Source organism: Cibotium barometz, chromosome 3 (genome assembly GCF_041138505.1).
Source record: "Cibotium barometz isolate CiBa-2024 chromosome 3, ASM4113850v1, whole genome shotgun sequence".
In the NCBI taxonomy this organism is placed as follows: domain Eukaryota; kingdom Viridiplantae; phylum Streptophyta; class Polypodiopsida; order Cyatheales; family Cibotiaceae; genus Cibotium; species Cibotium barometz.
The window spans coordinates 37821919-37843333 of NC_141048.1; the positions used below are offsets into that span (position 1 = coordinate 37821919).

Sequence of the window (21415 nt, forward strand, 5' to 3'; positions counted from 1 at the left end):
ACACGATGGCTATTGATTCTTCTTGAGTTTGATTTCACGGTTGTTGTGAGACCTGGCAAGAAACATGTTATGGCTGATCATTTGTCTCGCATACCCAATGGTGAGGCTCCTACAGGGGTTGATGATGACTTACCTGACACTTCCCTGTTCATGGTGGAGACAATGCCTGAATGGAGTGAGAAGATTGTTAACTTTTTGGTTAATGGCTTTCCACCCAAGGAGCTTCGTAAAGATCTAGCTCGAAAGCTAATCAAAGAATGCGAACCCTATTGCCTGATAGCCGGGACTCTTTATAAAAGAGGAAAGGATGACGTTCTTAGGCGTTGTGCCCGAGAGGATGAGTATCTATACATCTTGCAAGAGGCACATATGGGCGTAGCCGGTGGTCACTTCTCAGGAGACTTAACTGCGCGAAAGATCTTACAATCAGGGTATTGGTGGCCCACTATGTTCCAAGATGCATCACTCTTTGTGAAGGGTTGCGATGAATGCCAACGATACAAGAAACCCCAACGGAAAGATCAGGATGCCCCTACATCCAATCAAAGTAAACCAACCATTTGAAAAGTGGGGTTTAGACTTTGTAGGTCCGATTAGCCCAGCGGCCCGAAACACACAATCTCGCTATATTATTGTGGCCACTGACTATATGACCAAATGGGCTGAAGCGAAAGCGACACGTAAGGTAGATGCGAGGACAACAGCCAAGTTCCTCTTTGAAAATATAATCACACGCTTTGGTTGTCCTTTTGAACTTGTGAGCGACAATGGTACGCATTTTATAAATGAAGTGATTAAGGAGCTCACAACAAATTTCATGATATCCCATCATAAATCTACTCCTTATTATCCGCAAGCGAATGGCCAAGCCGAGAGTACAAACAAGACATTAATCTCTGTTCTGACTAAGACTGTTGAAGCTCATCGCACGGATTGGGATCTAAAGCTTACAACAGCTTTATGGGCCTATCGTACTGCGTACAAAGTGGCTATTAATTGCACACCATTCAAAATGGTATATGGCCAAGAAGCAGTCATGCCGTGGGAATTTGTCATTCCTAGTCTTCGTGTTGCTACTCAAGAGGGTTGGGATGGTAATCCCTTAGCAGAGCGTCTGTATATCCTTGAGCGGCTAAACGAAGAAAGACAATTGGCTGTGTACAATGCCCTTGTGGAGAAGGATAGAAGGAAAAAATGGCCACCTAAAGGACAAGGACATCAAGGTTGGGGATAAAGTCCTGATGTATGGAGTGCGAAACGAAAAGAAGAAGCTCAAATATACTGGTAAGGGACCGTATAGAGTATGTGAAATTACACCGCAGGGTACCATCAGAGTGGAGACTCTCGACGGAGTTGAAACCATTGGATTCCTTAATGGGAGTAAATTCAAAAGATACTATGACCCCCTGAGCCAAGAGGAGTTATATGCAATCCATCAAAAGAAGGCAGCCAAAGAACAAGCTGAGCTTAAAAAGATACAAGCGAGAGTCAAAGCCAAAGAACGTCAACAGCGTGCTAGGAGACAACGAGAAGCCAACTTGGGAATTACGCAAGTATTTTTCGAGGAGGCAGTAGAGGATGCACCGGAATCTGACCCACCTCTAAGATACCCAATTGAGTTACAGAGTCCTTACGGGGAGGTGCTGTATAATGCATTATTGGATACAGGAGCTCAACACAATTTGCTATCATATGGCGTGTGGTGTCAACTGGGAAAACCACCTTTATCCAAGAGTTCTATCCAAGTTCAAGGAATTAACAAGAAAAAAACCCCTGTATCAGGAATTCTGCACACTTCGGGTTGCTTATGACAAGGGAACCATAATTCAAAGCTTTTTGGTTATGCCTGCTGGAACCATGGAAGGGACTGTAATCTTAGGGCGCAAATGGATGATGGCCACCAAGTGCAATATCGATTGGGCAACTAGACAAGTCACAACGCAAGAACCAACACTAGGTCTGACCGCTCAAAATCCCGCACCTAAGTCATCCACTCAAATATTAGATAACAAAAAATCACAAAGTCCAATGGCAAAACCATCTTCGATTGTTGGCCACCCCTCTAACGCTTCAACGCCAAGAGTGGAAACAGGCAAGGTGGTCCCTAAAGCTTCGCTTACTATGCCAAAGAGTATATACAAATGGGTCCCCAAAGCTTCGTTAACAGCTACTTCCCTTGCTCAATCTCGTTCAGCCAAGAAGCCTCGTAAAAGGAAAGTAGCTACCCACCCGAGAAAGGGCAATGTAACATCGCGATGGATCCCTAAAAAATTATTAGTAGCCCAAGGGTACTACGAGGGGAATGACCAGATTTGGGTCCCTAAACATAAGGTGAATCCCTCTACATCACCTGTAAAACCTTGCAAACCAATTGTTGCCACCCCAATGACAATTCAAGACCGTGGTAAGGGAAAGGTAACAGAGTGCTCCGCACCACTTCCAGAGTTAGTTTGGATTCCCAAACGATATCGATCATTACCACCTAGCTCAGGAAGGGGGGAGCCACATGAAGCTTCTAGCTCCTCATGCCAGGCACACGCTGATATAGAAGTTTCTACATGCTCTACACCTACTCTTGCCAACACCCAACAAAAAACCGATGAGTCTACGTCTCCCCTTGTAATAGTATCATCGGAAACCATTTCCTCCATTCGTCAATGGGAGCGTACACTACCATCTTTGCAATTGGATGTGGCCACAAGGGTCATAAAAAGCTATCTGCCCACATCACAACCTATGAGCCGCTGGACAAATTGGTTCCAAAAGGCTGCAACATCATTGCAAATAATATGATCTACCCAAGGAAAGGGGGAGCATGTACTCACGCTCGACATTCTAATGCTTCCTCCTTAACCTTCTCCCCTGACCATGTAATTGCCAAATTCAAGGGGATGTATATATATAGCTTCATACATTTAAAAAAAAACAAAGAAAAGAAAAACAAAAATAGTAAAAAGAGCAAGAGCACAAAAACAAGAGAAATATCCGTATACAATCAAGAACTAGATTGACCTGTCTCACAAACCTACTGATGCTATATCTGTGTTTGCAGATATGGCAGATGCACGATCATCATACACTTCATCCACTCCCGCCTTTGATGAGAGGTATCATCTGTACCTTTCTCAGATATTTCACATGTGCTATCCTGTAATTGAAACTGAATGGGATCATATAGATGTATTAGCCAGAGAGGAAAATGTTGAGGAATTAGAATGGCTAATTCGCCTATTAACCATGACTGACCCCTACTCCGTAGAGGACATATCCCCGATAGCCCAATGCTTTCCTTTTCCACAAGATGACTATCCTCGCATGGTTACATTCTTGATGAGTCTATGTGGATGGGAAAATGAAAAGGAAATATCTGACAATGATGAATGGACGGATGAAACTCATGGCACTACTGAGGTTGATTTTATTTATTTGGATGATGCGGATAGAGGCTTAGCCTTAGGGCTAGAGCCAGGACTCTACAACATCCTCTTACCGTATCCTCAGTAGTAGTGTGGTGACTGGTAGGTAGGTTAGTGTTTTCAAGTTTTTTCTAGTTTAGATTCTTTAAACGAGTCTTGAAATTTTCACACTAATGTGCCTCTCGAGGTATAGTGCTTGTTAGTTGATTGTACAGGTTAAAAAGTTTGAGATGGGTTCGCTTTCAAGTCCTGAGACTGTCGCAACGTTCATCAAAATATATCTACATCAAATTGCAAGCTGTCTCATCAAATCAAGGACATCTCCAATTACAGGTGTAATTCTTCCATACCCACTCTCTTCCGTTTTTACTGTTCAATTAATTTCATAAACTATAAGGCATGACCACATGGAAATTGTCAATGTACTACTTAGTTTTTGAAGTTGCTTGCATGCTAGTGTAAATCATTAATGAGCTTAACTTTATTGGAAATATTCCTAGGCAGCATGACGTCTTTAGTTAACCTTGGAATACGATTGTCTTAGGTCTAGGGTCAAACCATCTTAATGTTTGAACACCTGGCTGTGTGTGTGTTGACCTCTAGGACATAGCTTTTACCCCTTGTCGAAAGGATGTAAGAACACATTTTAGTTCAGGAGCGAAGATCAAAAGAAACTTTTTTTTTAAAAAAAGCCTACAATAAATGGCAATACAAGTCTATGATGTGCTTTAATGTTGGCCTATCGCCTTATTGATACTTGGTAGGCGAGGAGTATTCTACTCCAGACCGATGCCTTGGTTGGTAGGGGGTAGCCTTACCTAAAGTGAGCTAATAGATTCCTGGATAATGCCTTGTGTTAAACATGGTACCAGGATCGATGTTAGTTTTGCCTTAGGAAGGTCGCCATTGTGTATAAAAATTGTCATGTGCAAAAAAAATAAAGGCAAAAGGCTCCTGTAACTCTGATGTTTCTTGTGTCCCTAGGCTACTTGTTCTTAGAGTAGACACAGTATGGTCATTTGTTTATTTATTAAGCTTGGTTATTTCCTTGACTTAAGCCAGTTATAAACCTTGATTAACCTTTGACACCTTGCTAACTCTTGATTTACTTTCAATAATTTTAAACTCCTGTTACTTTGCTACACTAGCTCATTCATGTGACCCTTAAACTAAGTTCTCATAGCAACATCCATTGTGGTCTAACATGCTTGAATTTATACACTTTATATCTTTTGAATTCCAGCATACTTTCACTCTTTTCCCTGTTTTGCAGACGGTCAACCACCACAACAACCCTATCGAGCTTACCATACCATAGCTTCCGAGGACGAAATCTACATCAGGAAGGGGGGCATGTTAACCCATGGCGGACATGGCGACGTACTATATTTTACGTCATTAATTTAAATATTCTGAGTCATGGGCCGGGCTTGTCGGCACCATATGTTAAGGATGAAGGGATTGGGTGATCGCCGATGAGAGGCGCACCTTGGATATCAGTAGGATAAGGGTTAGGGTCGGCCGGCCATGTATGGGCACCCAAGTGTGAACGGCCAAGTTACCTATATGAGTCAAATGTAACCCTAAAATCCTCATTCTCATGTGTTGTGAATACAAGAGTGCTCTTGCCTTATCTCTTTGGTTTCCTTCTCCTGCGTGTGTGTGTGTGTGTGTGTGAGAGAGAGAGAGAGAGAGAGAGAGTGATCGAGCACTGTGTAGCGGCACGGCGGCGGAGAGGCGGTAGAGCGGCGCGACGGCGGCTCCTCCTTCACGGCTGCGACGCGAGAATCCTTCAAGGCGCCAGCTAAGCGGTGAGTGACACACCCTTTGGCATTCTGTTTTGAGCTTCCTTCCCTGGTTGTATGCTTGCAGCCATTCGTGGCTCGCATACGGTGTCTGGCAAGTCCCCAGCTACGACCTGTGCGGCAAAAGCGCACAGGCCAGAAGGAAGCATTGCAGAGGAATGGTTGGTGCAAGAATCCCTTGTATACATCTCTGAATATTTGAAACAAATGGATCCATCTATGTCTAGATTCATGCATAACGATGAGGATGAATGAATGGTATCACATGGAAAAAGATGCATTCGAAAGATGGATGAGTCCATGTGCAAAAAGGTCATTACATTTTGTCTTCTTAACAATTATGTGATGGAAAAGTGGATTGAGAAATATGATGTAAGAAAGATAAGGATAGACGAGAGAAGAGCATTTAAGATATCATCACAAAGGCAGATGGCATACCCACCCAACCTAAAGGCTCTTCCAAAGGATTGCAATATTGAATGGCTTAGAGAAGCCCTAGATCAAGCCAAAGGGATGGGAGAGGAGATTACAAGAGAAGAATAGGAGTATGCAAGGGGATGCGACTACCATGTAACATATGTTTTGCTAACATATATATTGTTGAATACTAAATTGCTTACATAAAAGCTATATTAAATATTTTTGATTGGTCGTAGTATAAAGTACATAATGGAATGTGTTCAAAAGGTTGACATTTCTGAACTCAACGTGTGGACTCGAAGAAAGTCACATATGATTGTGGTGTAATAACAAGTTTTGACCAAGAAAGTTGAGCTAGTAGAAGGGATAATAATATTATAGCAAAGAAACTTGAATATTGTGGAACAATTCAAGACATCTTGGAAATTGGATTTAGAGCTTTCAAAGTGTTCATATTTGATGTTAAGTGGTTCAAATTGGTATATAGAGGTACTCAAGAAATTGTCAACAAGCATCCAAGCGGATTTTTTGAAATTGACTTAACTAAATTATGGCAAGATTCAAGAGACACATACGTTCTACCACAACCTTGTGAAGAAGTTTACACTTGATTTTCAATTTTGATGAATCTATAGATAGAAGGACGGTATTATATATATTTTCTTGTAAATATTTTGTGGTTCATTCTTCTAGGTTGTGTTTCATCCGGACCAAAGAGATTTTAATTGGTGGTATGTAATACAAGTTGCTCCTCGATCTAAACGTATATTTCAAGAGCAAGATGTTGAAGAAGAAATGCATGGTGAACAATCAATGGAGGATGCAACTAACAATTAATATGACGACCATGAGGACCATGAGAACCATGATGATAATACCTCTACATCTTCTTCAAGTAGTAAAATAGGACTTTGTATTAACATAGAGCCATCGAAATGATGGATTTAGAGATAGACCAATTGGCATGCATGGATTTATTGCAAGAAGATAGATTTGATGATAGTACAAATTAATTATATATCATCATAACATATGTACACATTGATTTGTTTGTATAACGACTCGATGATTTTGTTGTTTTATTTCAAAAATATTTGAATGTTTATCCGAAATTTAGGGTTTTTATTTATTTTAAGTATTTATTTCCACTCAATTTCAACACTCCATTTTTTTCCTAGCGTCGTTGATGAGCAGTGTTTATAACGATGCTTATATCAACATTTTTATAGCGCTGCAGCATTTAACTAGCATCGCTCAACGGTGCTTATCCAATGGTGCTTATAGGTAGCATAACATAAAGCGTTGCAAAGAAACGCTGCTAAATGATGCCTTCTCTTGTATTGCCAGCATCTCCCCCAAAAGTAGGCTTGAGCCATAACCCTTTTCTTGGGGCTCATTTGCGAGATGAAATTATAAAACTCATGCTAGGACATTGCCTGTGGTGTAGGCACGATGGAGAAATTGGGGCTCTATGCAGGTGTGTCGTCTGGTGTGTGATCCATGGTCTACACACATACAGTTAAAGGTGGGTATGCACATGATTATGCAAGGGCTCCAATGTTTACGGTTCAAGGTTTGCAGCACATAAGCATGGGGCATCAACATGCCCATGCTTATACCATGACCTTAATAAGGAGAGGAGCATGGGAAACATCAAAAGAAAGAAGATGCTTTAAAAAAAACTGAAGACAATGAGATTAGGGCACTTACCGGAGAGATTGTAAGTTAATTGGAGCCTTGAGGTAGGGCTTGAGCGGGAGAGACCAAGAGAGAGTTTGTACCTCAAGAGAAAATGATTGAAAACCTACAAAACAAACACAAACACAAACACAAACAAAACATATCAGCAAAACAATGAAATCACACACACATCCCACATGACACACACATATAATCGAAAGAAAAGGCAAAGAAATCAAAAGCAAGGGAAAAGGAGAAGGGCCACTACCTACCTAGAGTCTTAAGGGTTTAGGGTTTGTAGGATAATAGACCAAGGAGAACTTGTGAGCCTACAAAACACATGTTAGCAATTTTGAAAGACCACACACACCCCACACCACACACATATATGATCAAAAGCAAGTGAAAAGGAGAAGGGCTACATGCTACCTACTACTGGAGTCTCAAGAGTTTAGGGTTTGCAACATAAGACCAAGAAGTTGCAAACAAGCAAAACACATCATGTTAGCAAAAACACACACACACACACACACACACACACAAAATTAAAAGCAAGAGTTGAGGGAAGGGCTTAGATTTAGGGTTTAGAAATGGGGGGAGGTGACAGGAGAGAATACATGAAAAATTGGGCTTCCTTTGCAACCTAAAAAAAAAAGTAAAAATTCTATAAGTGACCCACCAATTATGTTAAAAATTCCCTAGAGTCGAAATACACACGTCGAAATATCCATCTCGATACTTCTATCAGAATAGACGATAATTGCATCGAAAAAAGTGTCAAAATTAAATATTGAGTTTTCAAAGCCCTCTTCAGCTCACTTTTACATGTAAATTCTCTTTCTAAACTTGATTTTTTTGGCGGCCTGATACCTTTCCATTAAAAATTAGAATATATTGACTAGGCCATGCATGAACTATAAAAGAAGCTCCACCTTCCCCTCATTTAAACCCAAATTCGCATGCATATTCCATATACATGGAGCCCGCAAAGTGCTATGAACATTTCAAATTTTGTTGATTATTTAGAGGAGAAAATGTTGTGCCCATGCAGTCGTTGTTTGCAAGTACCAAGTCACCCATCAACGTCAAAGAATTTGCAAACGAGTATTCCAAAAAATGGGATGTATTTCTAGTGGAGCGCTTGCAACATCTACTTAGTGGCCTCAATGTGTGTCCAAAAAACAATGAACTGGTTGATCACGTGGATATCCAACCTGAGCATAGCAAATGAGAAATTGCAGAGACAACCTCGATGGGATTGGAACCCGTGAAAACTTTGATGGACTCGAATCAAGTTCTAGAACATGACATGGACGACACGATAGATGCCCTACATGACACAATCCATGGAGTAGACGATCATGATTTAGAGCACGAAATGGCCCAAGAAGTAGAAGACATGAGACAACGTGTGGAGCATGCTCCTCGAGAGGAGAAAGAGCTATGTAGGCTTTCTCGTCTACCACTTTATTGTGGAGCACATGTTTTAGTTTTGTGCACTTGCCTCTCTATATTAAATTTACAACAATCAATATATGGATGGTCTGATACGAGCGGTTCAAAACTTGTGGTGTATGTATCTCTTCCCTCTCTATGTTTCACATGCTTGCATGAATGTCTTTTCTTTCTCCTTTATTATTCGTTTTGTTATATCATATAGGTTATGAAGGATCAAATTATACTAGAAGACAATGAGATGCCTTCGGACCATGCATGAGAAAAATCAATGTTGCACTCCATAGGGATGGACCATAACACACACCATGCTTGTCTGAAGAATTGTATTCTCGTTCAACAAGAGTATGCCACTCTTCATGAGTGTCCACCGTGTGGTTCATTAAGATATAGGCGTGATGTCCAAGGACAAAGGGTCCTTGCTAAAGTCTTACGGCACTTCTCCATCATTCCACGTATTCAAGTAATGTTCAGATGCAAATCCATTTCATCTTTAATGACATGGCATTGGAACACCAGATACATAGATGACGTTATGTGTGTGCTTGATTCTCCAGCATGGAGGCATATCGAAGAGAAGTGGGTGGACTTTGGGGAAGAGCCTTGTCACATTCGTCTCGGACAATGGATGGAGTCAATCCATTTGTCTTACAAAGTATATCCTGGAGTACATGGCCCATTTGCCTAGTCAACTATAACCTACCACCATGGTTAAAGAAGGGGCTCTTTTTACTTTCTTTGATAGTGTCAAGTCTAAGGTTAAGAACATGGACGTCTACTTGGATCCATTAGTTGACGAGCTATGCACGTTATGGGATGGTATCCAAGTTCATGATGCATCTAACTTGTTTGGAGAAAGGGCTTATAATAGTGCGAGGAATACTTATGTGGACCATGCATGATTGGACGAGCTATGGAGAGTACTCTGGTAAGTTAATTATTCTATGATTTCTTGATCATATATAATTTCATGATTTCTAAATTTATATATTATTTTCATCTCTTCACAATGATTAGAATGTTTGGTAGGGCTTTTAATATCTGGTTATAATGCATGTCCTATATATGGTCCTGGATTAGAGGCCCTGTACTCAACATCTTTGAGGAAGGCCATGAGTTGTGAGAGATATTTCTAGGGAAGCCTTCTCGTGTGCTAAAAGCAAGTGATTGGAGGAGGGCATGGGAAGTGGATCCAAGTTTTTCACCCCCCGGAATGAAACAGCTATCCATATTCCATCTACTCTCACATTGGAGTGATCTTCTAGTCAATCATCTTCTTGACCCTATGCACATTTTCAAGAACATAGTTGATATGCTTTGGAAAACTATCATAGGTGCTAAAGAGAGCAAGGCACAAAGGGATGATCTACAAAGAGAGGTGGATCGCATGCAGCACTTATGAGCATGGAGTAGACCTGATGGGAAGGTGATTATCCTTAGAGCACCTTGGGTCTTAATCAAAGAAGAGTAGGAGTGTGTAAAGAATTGCATTAGTGACTTTCATACTCCCACTGGTTGTATGCATTGCTTGAAGGGAGCATTCACAAAGGATGAAGAGCTTAGTGGCTTGAAGTCTCATGAGACTGGCACAAAGTCTTATAGTTTGTGCTGCCAATAGCCATTAAGGATTTCCTCACCACCAAGGACATAAGAGACATAATATATAAGATTAGTGGAGTGGTATGATGGATATCAAAGAAGGAAGTTAGAAGAAATACATTGGAAGAAGCTCGTTGAAACTTCATTGAAGCATTTACAAGGGTGAAGAAATTCTTTCCAACAAGTTTCCCGACCATTCAATTTCACCTACTTGTTCATGTGGTTGATGAGGTGGCTATTACAGGTGTTGTTCATAGCCGATGGATGTTTGACATTTGTCCTCGAGAGATTTATGAAGACAATGAAAGGTTTTGTTCATAAAAAAGAGCACCCTGAGGGTAGTATGGCAATGGGATGGCTTGTTCAAGAATCTCTAGTATACATAACAAAATTTCTTAGTACGTCAGACCCAGATATGGCACGACTGTGGACACAAGAAGACAATGATCAACTCGTTGGGGAAGAGCCCAAAGGACAAGGCCTTTAAAGAACAATGTTTATGGCATTTTGCAAGAGAAGATTAATAAAATTTGCATCCTCAACGCATGTGCTATGGAGAAATGGAAATGGATGAAGAGGTATAACGAGGGTATAACCTAGTAAAGAGTGAAAGAAATCGAGATCATTTGAATTTTAGAAAGAGTCGAACAACCAGAGCAATGCCATACCTAGATTCACTCACTTAACTTCTAGAATTTCCTTCTAGTAGATAGCTTTAACAAACCATATGAAAAGAAAAACACAATGGCAAGGTTATAAGAGAGACAAGGAGGAGGAGCTTGCATATAGTTGTGATTACCATGTAAGTGAATTTTTATATGTACACAAGAAACCGTAATACATAGTCTTGTATAAGTTTTTGTTCTTAATATAATTTCATGATCTTCTTTTGCTTGTGGTATCACAAATTTGGTGCACTTTGGTTACGCGTTTTCATTTTCGTGTGGAGTGAATAGATAAGAAGAGAAAAACATTTGATTGCGGTGTTAAGGCAAATTTCATGCAAGAAAGTCGTTCAAGTGCAAGTGACCTAAGTAGTGAGGTTGGCATGCTTGATTACTGTGGAACGATACAAGACATTGTCAAGGTTGGGGGTTTAGAAAGTTTTCTATGTTCATTTTTTATATGAAGTGGTTCAAGGTGGTGACTCAAGGACCACAAGCAATCATGCACAGAGATAAGAGTGGATTTGTTCAAGTAGACTCCACAAAGATATGGACAAACAAAAGAAACAAATTTGTGCTATCAGAGCATTGTGAGCAGGTCGTCTTCAAGGTGGACCTAAGAGATCATAGGTGGTTGTTTGTAATTCAAATTGATCTATGCAGTAAACAAATATTTGAAGATATGGAAATATCACATAAAGTAGAGGAGGTTGAGGAACCCACTTAAGAAGAACAAGAAGCAGATATTGATCCAGTTGAGCAACTAGAAGAAGGATCAAATGCAGGTATGGTAATTTAACAACTAGAACTTGAACCAAAAGTAAACACAACTAATCTGAAATTTGAAGAATAAATAGAAGAACAACTTTCAACACAACCACCTCCAATGCTTGAAATAGAAGAGGGTGGAACTACCTTCCTACAACAAACGGGGCTACACCCATTGACGAAGATGCAAATGCAAAGGTCTTTCTAGAAACAAATATATTTAGAGCCATGGATCTAGCTGAGGATGAGAGAATCGATGATGAGCTATAACATCTTATTGCTTTTTTATTTGGCAAGCAATACTTGGTTTTTGTCACAGTTTTCTTGTTTGGGACTATTTATGGGGGCTTTGGTGAACAATTGTCATAATTTCTTGTAAATATTGCTACATATATCCTTGTATTTGGGATCATTAGTGTAAGATTTGGCAGTCAAATATTGGCATATTAATTTCTTATAAATATTGTTACATATCTTTGTATTTATTTGAAAAGTACCTAAAAACTAGGTTGATAAGGACTATGAGAACTAAAAACACTTGAACTTTTTTCAAAAGTCTCACCAAATAAAAAAATAAAAAAAATATATTTTTGACGCTTGTTTCTATGCTTCTTTTGACTGCCATTTCGACGCTTATTTAGTCACAAACATAAATACTTATTTCGACTACTATTTTGACGCTCATTTTGATGATGTGATTATTGTCGAAACTGGACGTTGAAAATTGAAGATCTTGTAGTAGTGCTTTCTTTAACTTCATAAAATAAAAATGGAGAAATTATTTTATTTAATAGAGAGAGAGAGCATTTATATCATAATTACGATTCACATAATGATGGTATAGTGAAAAGGCATAAAGGAATCATGATTTGTTGTGGCCAATTTTCTTTTTAAGCTATATTTTTTGACATTTTAGTTGGAGCGTCATCTCTGTGTATCGTGTGTGTGTGTGTGTGTGTGTGTGTGTGTGTGTGTGTTCTTTATGATTTACTATGGCCTTGATTTCCTCTTTTTTTTGGTCCAAGTTAAGTCTTGATTGTAAGAGTATGCAAAGTTATCGCTATGAGCTCCGCACGGTATGACTCAACTCCTCGATCCTTTCAGACCCTGCAATAGGGGGGGCAGCATGTAACTTGGAGTCAAGTTTTCTAACAATGGAAGACTAGGTCAATAAGGCTAATAACTTGAGCATTCCTTACAGTCATAAAGGCCAATAAACGGTCGATATGAACGGTGTTTAGCTCTTGAAACAGAAGTTCATCCCATGTTTGTGAAGAAGAAGCGATTCATAGCAAAAGTGGACTTGAAGCAACCTTCTACTTATGAAGAGGCGGTGAGGATTGCGAAAGAGAAAGAATGTAAGCTGAAGAAAATGGCGGATTATGGGATGATCAAGGAAGACGAAGTGGTCAAGAATGGTTGTCTTGATGTGAATATGGTCTAGGTTGATTTTGTGCAACAAACACCTACTATGTACCAACAAATTGGCAAGGGAATGTACCAGGTAAATCCTAAGGTAGTCGCCAAGGATTTTGGGCAGTTTAATGAGAGCACTGTGAAGTCTATAGCGGTGGATGTTATGCCAGCTTATGGTTATGAGAATTACCAGATTTCTGATAATGTTTCCACTAGTCAGGATGTAAGTGATGTTATTTATGCTTCTAAAGTTCAAGTAAAGAAAATTCTTGCAGAGAATAAGGTTTTGCCAATCATAGGCAGGGATTTAGATGTGGACAGATGCTTCTCTTGGCTTAAAGAGCCAGTTCAGGAACCTAAGGTGGACAGGGGAGAGACAGAAGATGGTTTACAAGAAGAGGATGGAGTGGAAGAGCAAGTAGACGAAGAGATTGAAGGAGATGGACTGCAAATGGAGGATCTAGCAGGATTTGACACGAGGGGTGAGACAAGGGAGAATCCTGAGCCTAAAGAAGATCCCAAGGTGGTTGGCAATGAGGAAGTAGAGGACAAGATGATGCTTGAAGCACCTTCGGAAATGAGTCTCTCTTCCGAAGAGGACAGCGGAAGTGGAAAGCTGGTCACGGATGATCCTGTGAGTGAGAGCAATGCTTATCTGTTGGATTCTGGGAATTTTCTTATTGAACCGGTTGAAGAAGAACTAATGCTTGAGAAACCCGGCATGTGGGAGCCAGAGTCAGGTGAATTTGGAATTATGAGGTCTGGGAATGCTATGCTGGAAAAAGACAAAATTTTTTCCACAACAGTGAATGCTTATGAGCCAGGTAATCAAAGGCCCAAGGATTTCGGTTGCAAAATGTTAATGCATATACTTTTAACTGTGGCTGTGCAGTGGGCAAGTGAGGCCCAAGCTGTATGTTTGGAATTGACCCAAGAAGAAGAAGATGTGGATGAGGGTTATGCAGACCCAGTTTTTGGTGATGCTAAGAGTGTGCATGAAGAGGATAGTCAGAATGGTGAGATGCCATTAGTTTTGAATGAAAGGAACTCCCAATTGGTATATCACCTAGATGAACTAGATGGGCAGGCGTGTATAATTGGAAGAGACATGCAACAGTGGCCTTTTGACCCTGGAGGCTGACAGTTTATGGATACTAACTGCTAGGACATGAATGTCCTGCAGGCTAGGTGGTTGGCAAAGTATGTTAGGAGTTTTTCTGAAAGGTGTTTTGGGCTTGTGTATATATGGAATGCATGGCGTGTATAAAGGCTTTGTCCTGGAATGCCTTGGCGGATGTATAGGGTGGACGGTTTTGCTCTAGGCTTGTATAGGTTTGTTCGGAGTGTGGTCTACTGGAGGTCCGTTGGAGATGACATCAACCACTCGGTTGCCTGAATGTGTGCGCGTCCCCAAAATAAGTGGGCACACCAGGTTGTATTTGAAGGTATGAAAGCATGTGGACAATTGATGGTCGGGATGCCAATTAAGTGTGTCCATGAAATGGTTCTGGAAGGGGAAGCAAAAAGGAAAGTATGGATGTGTAAATAAGGAGGAATGTGGTGCAAGAAAAATTTAAAAAAAAGGATGCCAATTTGGATAGGTGGCGAATCTTTCCAGACATGAGTAGAAGGGGGTGCACTGGCGGATTCTTCCAGAAGGTGGCCGCCTCTGGCAACGTGAAGCAGATGGGGGTGTGTCTTGTTTGCAGGGGAGCGGCCACAGAGCAGAGGCGTGGTGAGGTGTTCTTGCTGGGAGGCTGCCTGTGAAGGTGGAGGATGCTTCCCTGGAGAGAAAAGAGCTAACGGATGGGCTGCAGAGGACAGAGCTCTGGGGTTAGCTACCACAGCTGCTGGCGGCTTCAACGATGGTGAGGCTGGCACGTGAGCGTGCGGGGCTGCGTGCGGGGCTGAAGAGAGAGCTGCTCGGGACTGAAGAGGAAGTCGCCTACGGAGCGACTGGTGGCTGGTGGTGCCCGTAAAAAAACCAGGGGGGTTGGTGCAAAGGAAGGGAGCCAAGGTGGCCGCCTCTGGGAACGAGAAGGGAAGAGTGTTACGTTTGTTTTTTGCTGGGCCCGCAGAGAAGGACTGGTGGCTGCGGGCGACAAACAGAGGCCGGTTGTGGCATGATCGCCGTGAAGAGATGACGGTGGCTGTGTCAAAGACCTGAGAAGGCAGCGAGGAAGTTGGCACCGAGACTGACTGGGTGAAAGGGCCACAGGAGAAGCTGTCTGGTGACGGGCTGGGGAAGTCGCCTAAGAGATGCCGAAAGTGGGGTTGCTGGTGGGGCGCCCTCTGAGAGAGGGAGTTGATGCAAGCAGTAGAAGAGGAAGTTGGTGTCGACTGCAAGCCGGGGACAGTAGAGAAGCGCCAACTGCAGGGAAAGCTTTGGGGCTGTTTTGGAGGACGAGCTGGTGGGCTGTTTTTAACGGCTGTGTTTACAGCTATATGCATGGAGGTTTGGCTGCGTGTACAGGGGCTCAGGGATGTATCTCAGGAAAGATAGGAGACAGGCTTGTGTGGGTTTGTGAACTCGAGGCTGTTTGGTACTCCTTGTCTTGAGAATTAAGGGACCTGGTCGGAACGCAGTGTTCATGTATTTACAGTTTGTGACAGCCTATGCAATTCAGCGAGGGCTCTTTGAGACTGTATGTGTTGCTGGGTAATTATTTTGTTGTTGGTGCCCTTATTTTGGCTATCTTTCTGGTGTGGGTGGGTGGTGAACTGTGTGAAAAGTGTTCCAGCCGGTGGCTGGTGGTGCCCCTGTTGTAGTTGTTGTATCAAAGTTGCGAGGTGAAGGGCTATAGAGGCATGGTCTTTTTTTCTTGTTTTCACCTCACAGCGTCATATCTGTGTATCGTGTGTGTGTGTGTGTGTGTGTGTGTGTGTGTGTGTGTGTGTGTGTGTGTGTGTGTGTTCTTTATGATTTACTATGGCCTTGATTTCCTCTTTTGTTTGGTCCAAGTTAAGTCTTGATTGCAAGAATATGCAAAGTTATCGCTATGAGCTCCGCACGGTATGACTCAACTCCTCGATCCTTCCAGACCCTGCAGTAGGGGGGCAGCATGTAACTTGGAGTCAAGTTTTCTAACAATGGAAGACTAGGTCAATAAGGCTAATAACTTGAGCATTCCTTACAGTCATAAAGGCCAATAAACGGTCGATATGAGCGTATAATATATTTCTTATAACCATAAAAAGGCCGCTATTAATGAGGTCAGTAATATGAACATAGAATAAGTTCTTTGCCAGTGAAAGAGGCCAATATTACTAAGCTTATGCTGTAGAATGTATTCCTTAATATGGTAAAAAAGCTAAAAATTATTGATTGTACACTGTAGAATATATTCCTTATAGTCATTAAGGCCAATATATATGCCTTTATATTCCTTATAAAGGCCAATAAGGTCGAGATGAGCATATAATATATTTATTATAGTCATAAAAGCTTTTAATGAGGCCAGTAATATGAGCGCATTCTTTGCAGTGCGCGAAAGAGTGAGGATATGCTGGAGGATGTATTCCTTATAGTCACAAAGGCTAATAATTATTGAGTATACACTATAGAATATATTCCTTATAGTCATTAAGGCCACTAATACGTATGCTGAGTGGAGCGTTCAAAGAACACAAATCGCTAACCTTACAGATCCGGAAGTTTGAAAGCTTTTCGTTGAGAATTTGAGATTTTGGAGCTAAAATATAACCACTAGAATGCCTTAACTTTGCAAATTTTTAAAATTGGAAAATAGATTTTGTAGGAAAAAATGAAATTGTCACAAGATACTGTTTGCAATTTTTTCCCTTTTCGTCAACAATGGGCCCAATGTTGCCAAGAGAATAGTGTGCTGCAGAGCTTTTAAAAAACGGCATTCTAGTGTATTTACACCGGTCAGAATTAAGAGAAACCAACAGAGATTTTAAGTAGCCCTTATCTTAAGGAATGATATTTCATATATTTTAGCTATAAAACTGGCATATTGTATGTAATGCATACCTATTCACCTAAAATTTGTAATGCATTAATTTATGCCACTGACATGGCATAAATTAATGCATTTACTAAGGCCATAACCTAGGGGAGAGCTAATGGGGGAGGCACGCACTGGATGAGAGAGACGAACGGCAGCGAGGCGGGAGAGCTCACGCGGGAGGCACACATTGGACGAGAGAGACGAAGGGCAGTGAAGCAGGAGGCAAGGGGGAGGAGACAGTAGACCCTTTGAGGGAAGGAGGCTCCGGATAGAAAGAGGGGACAGTGGTAGCACATAGAGACAAGGAGGCAGAAGGCGACGGCGATGGAGAGCAGGTGCGGAATGGGGAGAGAGATATCGTGCCATAACATGCACGAGAGAGAGGGAAGAGAATCGCTAAGCAGAGAAGAGAGGTAAAGAGATATAGCCCGTAACTTGCGAAATCGAAAAAAGCAAGATGACTGGAGCGAATCTTCCAGCAAAATGGAAAAAGAAGTTACTGTTAAAAGAAACTACTATTTAAATAAAGAACTGATGGTGTGAATAGGTGTTTTGACTGGACTTGCACAAAGAACTTCGGGAGACGGAGACTGAGTCACCTTTTCAGCAAGATGTACTTTTTTGGAATGTTGACCGTGGACATAGCTGGAGGCGACTGGCACAAGCCATAGGGCTGCGTCAAAGCGACCGATTGTATACATATATATCGATTGAAGGGGCACAATATGTTCATCAGAAATTAAGCGGATCAAGTTTATCTTCACACAAGTCGTCGTCGTCGGCATCGTCTGCTGCCGCTCTTCTTCATTCCGTCGACGAAGTCCGGCGAGCTTACAAAGCTCCCGCACGTAATATCCGCTGCCAGTTTCATGGCAAGCACGCCCTCTGCTTCATATATTGCCATTGTATCCTCATCCAACGGTCCAGATCTCGCAGGCGCATCCTCCTACCACGCGCAGTGCCGGCCGGCTGTTGCTAGTCTGCACCATCCGTTGCGTCTCACGTGTACACGTGCAAGCCAGCTTCGAGCTGTGTTTCTTGGCGCACGGTGTGCCTCCAGCTCGCCTCCAGCCACCACCGTAGACGCGCCCGCTACCTCATTGCAAGCTTGCAAGGGCCATAGCTTCCGTGGCCGCTCGGAAAGCTTAGGAAATCTGGTGCAGTCGCTTGAGCAGACCTTCAGAAACAGCCCCAAAGGAGATCTATCCCAGCGATGGCGCGAGTACCACGGATCCAACGACTGGAAGGGCCTTGTAGAGCCGTTGGATGCAGAACTGAGGGCGGAGATTCTCAAGTATGGAGATCTCGCACAGCTCACATACGATGCCTTCGACTGCGATGAGCACTCCGGCGACTGCTTGTATGATGAGGCGGATCTGTTACAGAAGGCGGGGCTGGCCCACACGGGCTACGCGGTGACCAAGTACATCTTTGCCACGTCGGACGTGCACGTGCTGCCGAGGTGGCTGACGTCGATGTGGGGCGGCGGCGGGTCTGGGCAAGAGTCCAGCTGGATGGGGTTTGTCGCTGTTGCCACTGATGAGAAGGAGATTGCAAGGCTGGGCAGGCGCGACATTGTGGTGGCGTGGCGGGGCACTGCGACGCGGCTGGAGTGGCTGGAGGATGTGGACGGCGCTCTTATCACTCCGCCTGCCGTCGACGCCGATGAGCACAATACGGCGGTTGGCGTGGAGCGGGGCTTCTGGACCCTCTACACTTCCAGCAAGGATGACGCGCCTCACGGCAAGCAGAGCGCTGCACAGCAAGTCAGAGAGGAGCTGATGAGGCTCGTTGAGCGGTACAAGGATGAGAATCGCAAGCTCAGCATCACTATGACGGGCCACAGCCTGGGCGGGGCGTTGGCGCTGCTGTCGGCATTCCATGTGGCATCCACTGGCGTCAATAGAACGGGTGGCGCGGTGTCGGCGGACATTCCCGTGTCTGTCATCTCGTTCGCAGCCCCACGAGTGGGAAACGAGGCATTCAAACAAAGGCTAGAGGAGGTGGGCGTGAAGGCACTGCGGGTGGTCAACGCCAACGACGTGGTGCCGAAGGTGCCGGGCATCTTCGTGCACGACGACAGTAACTCGCGGTCCGACGTTGTGGAACATGCGGAGGGCCAATTCCACTTGCATGGCAACGCGACGTGGAAGGCCTATGCTCACGCAGGGGTGGAGCTGCGCCTGGACATCCGGCACTCTCCGTTTTTGAAGAGGGCCACCAACCCGGTGGACTGCCACAATCTGGAGGTGTATCTACACCTGGTGGAGGGCTACCGCAGTGCACACGAGCCTTTTATAGGCCAGCATGATCGTGATCACCCTCATCATCTTCAACTATGCATGGGTTTGATGAAGAGGGATGTGGTGCTCGTGAACAAGACCTCCGGCCTTTTGCTCGATGAGCTCCATGTTCCAGCGCAATGGCACACCAAGAAGCTCCACAAACCCACCATCAGTCTCTCGCCTAGTGATCCTAGAAGCAACAACTCTCATCAGCAGGTCGCGCCCCGGCTTCTCCATGGGTTCAGTACACAAGCCACCGATCTCCTCATGATGGCATCATGAGAGCTTTATCTAACACCTGTTTATTTAGGGCGTGGTGGTACTTCTCTTTTGCTAAGCGAAGCTTGTCCCTCTTTCCTTTTTTCCCCGCCTTTTCTGGTGAGAGAGAGAGATTCAAATTTTTGCATCTCAAGACTTGACTTGCTTGAGAGGAGCTAGGCACAAAAGGACACCTCTCCCCACCATATAAGTTACCCAACTCGGCTTACTTGTGTACTCGGGGGTTCACTATATATAAACCGTTTGTATCATGTGCGTTCAAAGTCTATTTTAAAAACCCCTTATTTGCGATGTTTCTATGCATAAATCACACCCTTTTTGTATTCAACCTGTGAATACCTCCTTTAAATAGCACCCTTCTGTATCTAAAGAAAAGGTGCAAAAAAGGGATTAAAAAAACTCCCTTTGTTGAATCCACGTGTTACACTTACATCTTTATGAGAATGACCCCCCCCGAGCGTGTACCCAAGCTAAATTAGAGGAATGGTTTTTTCCTGACAGAGAGAGTTCTACTTTGGACTTCTCAAAACACAAGCTAGTGTATCATCATACCTACTATAACATTCGAATTTTTGCATCTCAAGACGATTTGTTGCTTGCTTGAGAGCTGGGCACAGAAAGACACCTTTGGCCACCATATAGGCTACCCACCAACTAAGCTTATGTAGGAAAGGATCTAGGGATACTAGGGTCGGAGGGTGAAAGCATGTTAAGGTGGTACCGTTTAGCTTGTCCAGGATGATATCGCCACTAATAGTACAAACAATACGATCCCAATGAAAAATATCATATCATGCTATATATCATCGGATAGCTATTGAAGAGATCAAGGTTTTAGATGTACAAGATTTCCCTTATAACTTTTGATTTGATTTGAAAAACTTTAGTACCGCATGCCCGTTTTGCTAGTGCTGGTCCACCTTAAAATGTAGTTGCCCAAAATTCAATGGTTGGAGTCCCTAGTCAAGATAATGGAAAATGCGTTATGCATAGATTTAGATAAAAAACAACGAAAAAAGCCTAAAGATTGATCCGCGCGACAAAAGCGGGGGCAAAAATGTTATTGGCTCGCTTTAGCCTCTCTAGGAAACACATTCATAAGAGATTACCTTAGCAAGGTAAAACCCTCGTGAGGATCTTTCTAATGGCGGAGCCCGAGCACGTCAATGCTTTAAGAGCTCCACATCTCCTTGGGTAGTAGTCTTTATCATCATCTCCCACGAGTGTTGTCACACCGTCACCTTGGACTACAGGTCCTCGTCCGTCCTTTCACCTCAAATCACTCATACACACTCACTAGCATGCATTAGAGAAGGTCATAAGCAAGAGAAAGACTCAATTACATAATGGAAGAGTATGCTGCATTATGAAAGAAAATGACTTATATACAAGGCCATAAGTATTCACACACATAAACTATGGCCAATCAGGCGTGATCAGGTATCCAAGGCTCATAAGTGATCCTTAAACTATGGCCGATCGGGCGTGACCAGGTGCCCAAGGCTCATAACTGACATACTGCTTATACAATGGAGGCCAGTAATATGAGATTAGAATATGGTCTTCGTAGTGAAAGAGGCCAATGATTACTAAGCATATGCTGTAGAATGTATTCCTTATATTAAAAAAGGCTAATTATTATTTCTTTTGCTAAGC

At 42.8% G+C, this 21415-nt stretch overlaps 1 protein-coding gene across 1 annotated transcript; it reads left to right on the forward strand.

Moving 5' to 3' along the window:
• Positions 1–17917: 17917 nt before the first annotated feature.
• LOC147640028 (phospholipase A1-II 4-like) lies at positions 17918–20025 on the forward strand. The gene has a single exon (XM_086776366.1). The coding sequence runs from the start codon at positions 18065–18067 to the stop codon at positions 19760–19762; it is 1698 nt and encodes a 565-aa protein (XP_086632492.1). The 5' UTR covers positions 17918–18064; the 3' UTR covers positions 19763–20025.
• The last annotated feature ends 1390 nt before the right edge of the window (positions 20026–21415 follow it).